Source organism: Henckelia pumila, chromosome 3, assembly GCF_033568475.1.
Source record: "Henckelia pumila isolate YLH828 chromosome 3, ASM3356847v2, whole genome shotgun sequence".
Taxonomy (NCBI): Eukaryota; Viridiplantae; Streptophyta; class Magnoliopsida; order Lamiales; family Gesneriaceae; genus Henckelia; species Henckelia pumila.
Window position 1 is genome coordinate 23,280,513 of NC_133122.1, and position 5,502 is coordinate 23,286,014.

The 5,502-nt window shown below is 30.2% G+C and overlaps 1 protein-coding gene across 1 annotated transcript; it reads right to left on the reverse strand.

Annotated features, from left to right (window-relative positions):
• Positions 1–953: 953 nt before the first annotated feature.
• On the reverse strand, positions 954–2,084 carry LOC140892000 (FCS-Like Zinc finger 13-like). Its single transcript, XM_073300724.1, has 2 exons — positions 1,402–2,084; positions 954–1,278 (listed from the first exon to the last, which is right to left on the reverse strand). Exons 1-2 carry the CDS (start codon positions 1,992–1,994, stop codon positions 1,119–1,121), a joined length of 753 nt encoding a protein of 250 aa, XP_073156825.1. The 5' UTR covers positions 1,995–2,084; the 3' UTR covers positions 954–1,118.
• Positions 2,085–5,502: the final 3,418 nt, after the last annotated feature.

Consider the following 5,502-nt stretch of genomic DNA (forward strand, 5'->3'; position numbering starts at 1 on the left):
GGCTAGCAAATTTGTACATTATACGAGCTTCAAAGAAAACAAAAGTGTTGACTTTCTTCTTCTTTTTTTCAAGTTTTGACTGAAAATGGGCTTATAAAATGGGCTTATCCAATTCACGGCAACCCAAGCTAAAAGCCCATTACAATTGGACCAACAATAATTACATTGTATTAACGATGATAATTCTTTCAAATATTAAAATCAATAAAAATAACAATTAAAAATTAATAATTCAAACCTGTTCTTAATTGATCTATGATTTTCTCATATATATTTTTTAAAAAAAATGAAAAAATAAAACCATTTATCCTATTAAATAAGAAAATATCTACTAGTATTCTTAGAAGTTGGCTTATATAGAGATTAGGGATGTTTGGTAATCCATTTGGTTAAAATTTAGTCATGGTTACGTTTGATAGATTATTTTTTAAAATATCTATATATATATATTTTTTAAGGATCGCTGACATGACTCGAGTAAAAGCATATCCAATGTCAAGTCAGTAATAATGTAATATGACAAATAATAAATGTGAAAAAAATTTAATTACTTTATTTATAATAAAAATTAGAAATTAATGTAATGAAAACTTATTAAAATTCAGATTTTTTTAAAGAATAATTAAAAAATCGATTATATATATAAACATGCAACATGTGTAGGGTCATACTAATTGATATATAAATAATGATGTATAATTTATAATTACAAGTTCAGGATACTGTTTAAGCTTTACGTTGTGCGTAGAATTAAGCTACCGACGAAATGTAATATATGTTGATAATAATCGAAATATTTTTTAACTAATAATTTTTAATTGAAAGATTTTTTAAGCAACGAGTGGCGTACGATGCTCTACCATTGAATCTTCAATATATACACAATCCACGTCAAGATCTCAATTATTGGGGGAAAAAAAAGGTAGAAAAAAAGGAAAAAAGAAAAAAGGAAATATGGAACTAATCATTTCACTCCAAAATTTCTCGTTCTCATATGGTTCAAGGGTGATACAATCCCGACTATGTTACATATGTTACTAGAAATTATATGATCAAATAAGTATACGTGTATATATCGATTGGATATTTATTTTTTTATGCTTAAAGTTAAACAAACTCTAGATTGCTAAGATTCCGGGGGTCAAAAATTTTTCATTTGTGAGAGACGAGCTCGATACATCCACCGGCCTCGATGCCTCCGAGCCACACTTCTCTTGGCGTTCGTCGATCACGATTTGCTTGTAACGACACTCCGCGCTGCAAAACGCTTTCTCCCCCCTACAAATTTCACATACCCAAAAACATATTATTTTAACGAATCGAAACGACAAAGTACTGTCCTACAAATTTTAGATAAATTAGAGCGAAAAAGATTTGTGAAGCATATATGTAGAAAAATACCTATACATGTATATGTCTTTGTCATGGAGTTGCTTGTTGCACATGTCACACGAGCTAAGGAAATCGGAGGCCGGAATTACGCCTACCGCCCCGAATCTCGCCGGAGAAATATGAAAAACACTAGCCCTTTTGCTCTGATTATTATCGCTTCTTTGTATTCTAAAAGGGGCTCTATAGTCACCTCCTCGAGTACCATGTTCAATTCCATACACCTTAGTGTGGGACTTGTTGGGGCCATGAAATGTCACTATTGTGTATTCTTCTGAATTATTCTCCATCTCAACATCATCCAATTCTCTCCCTCTTCTCGACGAGTTCTTGGGAGAAGTGACCGGAATCGGGCTGGACCGCCTCGAATTCCGGCTACACACCGCCTTGTTGGAGGGGGTTTCGCCGCCGGACTTTTCGAGGGCCGCCACGATGCCTAATCCAACCCCACTGAGATGAAAACTTTTTGGACCTCTTGGTGATGTGTTCTTGGGCTCTAGGTGGCTCCTCGAGCTGCTTGCAACGTCCATCATCCCGGATTTATTGCCGGAAACCAAAGTCCCGGCGAGGATTCCGATCACCGGATTCGATTTCCTCCCCAACATGGCTATATGAAAAGTCCCTCTACTTTGATTCAAAGGAAGAGAGGGTTGAGAGTCCTGAAAAAGCTTCTCTATGGGGCTTCAATTTATGCTCCACGGAGAGTTGTCATTTGTTAAGACTTATAGCCCATGGTTTCATATTTAAAAAAAAATATGAAAATAATATTATTATGACACCTAATATTTAATTAATATAAAAAAATCCAATGAGATCGTATCATGAGTCAATTTTTAATATTGGATTACAAACTTGATCAGACACATATTCAAAATATTATATTTTTAATCTCAAAAAATTATTTTTTATTATAAATATAAATCGAATAGACCTGTGTTCGAAACATAGATCTGTGATATCGTTTACAAGAGACTTACTCTAATTATATAATATAATATATAATAAAAATCTTTTCAACATAATATTATAGCAAGTTGTAAACTTAAAAAATCAATAGTTTTTTTTTAAAAAAAGATACGAGTATAAAATCTTAGTATTATATTAATAGAATGATTTAATTTCTCATCAATAATTCAACCACTTTATTCCACTAATATAAAAATTGGGGATTCTAAAGTTAATTTCTTTTTAAAAATTGTCACTTGTCAGTGGACAATATTTTAAGAAACGTCTATTTCAAAGATTGTGACCCGACCCAATAAATGGGCCCATTTCCCCGGCGAATGGGTCTGGGTCAAGATTCCGGCCGAGGGCCTCCGCAGGCGATTGGGTTGTCCGTATCAGAGGCAATTATTATACAGCCCACGTATTTGGAATGAGGGCCCCTTTATTAATTTCATGTTTCTTGGACTATTGTGACTAAGCCCACTGCCGGTAGGGCCCACGTTGCTTTGTGACTCAAAATAATTGAGTAGATTTTTATTTTTTAAACATGATATTTTTTTGAGTATATTTTCTTAACACAAAATCACATAAACACTCTCTCACGAGTTAATTTTTGAGATATAATTATGAAATGATCCAATTTATAAAAAAATATTAATTTTTATGTAAATAATTTTGTTTTTTTTACTACAAGTATGGATCGAGTCGGCACATTTAATTAACATAATTCATTAAGAATTAAGATCGTATCATAAAAGACGTAACTTTTTAAAATGGAATATTTTTAAATTTTGTATATAATATATAGAAGCAATTTTCTAAAATATGCTTTATTTTGTTATATCATCTTTGTTTATTTTTAACGAAAACTGTTACTCTCTCATAATAAAAATTATTATAATACAAATTTAGTAATTTATAACATAACATATTTTTTGGAATCTTAATAATTATTTAATACCGTTAAAAACATATATGACATGACACCACCAATACAATATCATTTACTAAGTCCATGCCCAAAGTAGGCGAATAAATTATTTAATTAAATATTTTCCACTTTCCTATAATAATAGCAAAATTATATATGCCATCATTGGGAGGAAAAAAAAAGAAAGAAAAAAGAAGAAGAAACCACGAACCAATTTCATATCCGTGGGAATATCCATGGCCATTTTACCATGGTTCCCAACTTCCTATTTAAGCAATGGAGTAAGTATACCCTTCCATCATCAAATCGGGGGAAATTTTGGAGAATGAATATATGTTAATGTCTTGGATCTACGGCACAGTATGTTCGAATCAAAATTCCGAAGGGAAAATGCATTCTAATTGCAAGTCACAAACGAAACCATTGTGTACCACAAGCACGGAGCACCAAGAGACTCAGGCCTTACAAAAGTCTAAGATTCCGTTTAGATATGTACTTATAAAACGTTTTTATAAAAATATTTTTTAAAAACTTTTTATAAAATATTTTTAAAGTTATTTTAAGAATAAATACGTGTTTGAACAACTATTCTATAAAAATATTTTAACATTTCAAAAGTTATGTTTTTCATATTTTTCTTCCATGGTTCCTTGGTAAAAACATCTTTCAAGTGTTTTTAAAAAACTATACTTGGAGAACACTTATTAAAAAATAGTATTCAAAAACATTTTACAAAAATTTTTATCCAAACACATACTTTAAGTTTTTTTCTACTTATAAAACAATAAAAACGTTTTAAAAGTACATATCCGAACAGAACCTAAGTCATCCCATCCTGAGACCGAAAATAATCATGGAAAATCTATTATTAATTTTAATAATTTATGAATATATAAAAAAAATCTTAATAATTTATGAATAAATGTAGGGTAAATTTACTTTAAAGTAATTCTATGTTGTTTTATGTATTTTAAAGCATATTTGGAAAATAATACGAATTTTTTTTTAAATTTATTTGAAAATGAAATTTTCTAATTCCGCGAGACACGTAAGAATCCATTCATCGGCAGGGAAGCAGTGGATGGAGCTAGAGCTAGCAAAAAATACCAAAATATCGCCTTTATCGTACAAAAAAAATTGTATATATCGAAATTTTTGGTAACGATATCAGTATCGGTATAAGATTTTCAAATTTTTGGTATTTCGATATATCGAAAAAAATCGGTATACACGCTATCGGTATGATATCGCGTATAACGATATTTTTTTTAAAAAAAAACAATTTAAAAAAATCGATATACACGGTATCATACCGATACCGTACCGAATTTCGGTATTCGATACGGTATCGGACTATCGGTATGGATTTATGTCATACCGACATGTCGGTATACCGAAATTTTCGGTACGATATCGGTATCGAAATTTTCGGTACGGTATGCGGTATACCGTACCGAACCACCCCTAGATGGAGCCGTTGAATTTCACATATGGTATTGTGAAATATGATGCACAAAATAATATATATTATATATATTTATAATTTTGATTTCATGTACTCCCTCCGTCTCAAATACATAGTCCTACTTTTTTTTTTCACACAGATTAAGAAAAAATTATTGGGAAAATAAATTTTATGCAAACTTCCTATTTTATCCCTATTTAATGTATTAAAAAATAATTGCATAATTTTCAAGGTATAGTTAATAGGGGTATATTAGTAAAAGAGTGCAAAAAAATATTACTAAATATGGTATATAACTATATATTTAAGACAAATAAAAAAGAAAACGTGGACTATATAATTGAGATGGAGGGAGTAGTTTAATAAGTAAGATTTTCAAAAGCGATCACTGCTAAAAAAAATGATCTCTCACGAAAATCCTATAAACTAGAGTGCGCGATATTAAAACTTATATGTATATATATATACATATAATTGTGATATTTTTTTTGATTCAAAGTGTGATATTACTTATGTGCCCTTTGTGTCAACATCCTACTTTTCACCAAATCTACTACTCTTTAAAGATAATAATTACTCTTTTTAAATTTAAAATTTAAATTTTTTAAAAAAATGAAAGCATCAGTGTGGCTCAAAGTATAACATTTTTTTCTCCTTTTCTCCTATCCACCTTTATCAAGCTAACTTTTGACATATTTAATGCAGGGAATTGATTCATTGAATTTGAACATCAAACACCAAAAAATCCTTCAATTTTTTTTGAATTTGTAAT

Excerpts from the sequence above, each read along its gene's own strand:
- LOC140892000 (XM_073300724.1), bottom strand. The coding sequence starts at position 1,994 with ATGTTGGGGAGGAAATCGAATCCGGTGATCGGAATCCTCGCCGGGACT. Across the intron at positions 1,279-1,401 it reads AAAGACATATACATGTATAG|GGGGGAGAAAGCGTTTTGCA; the intron begins GTATTTTTCTAC and ends TGAAATTTGTAG.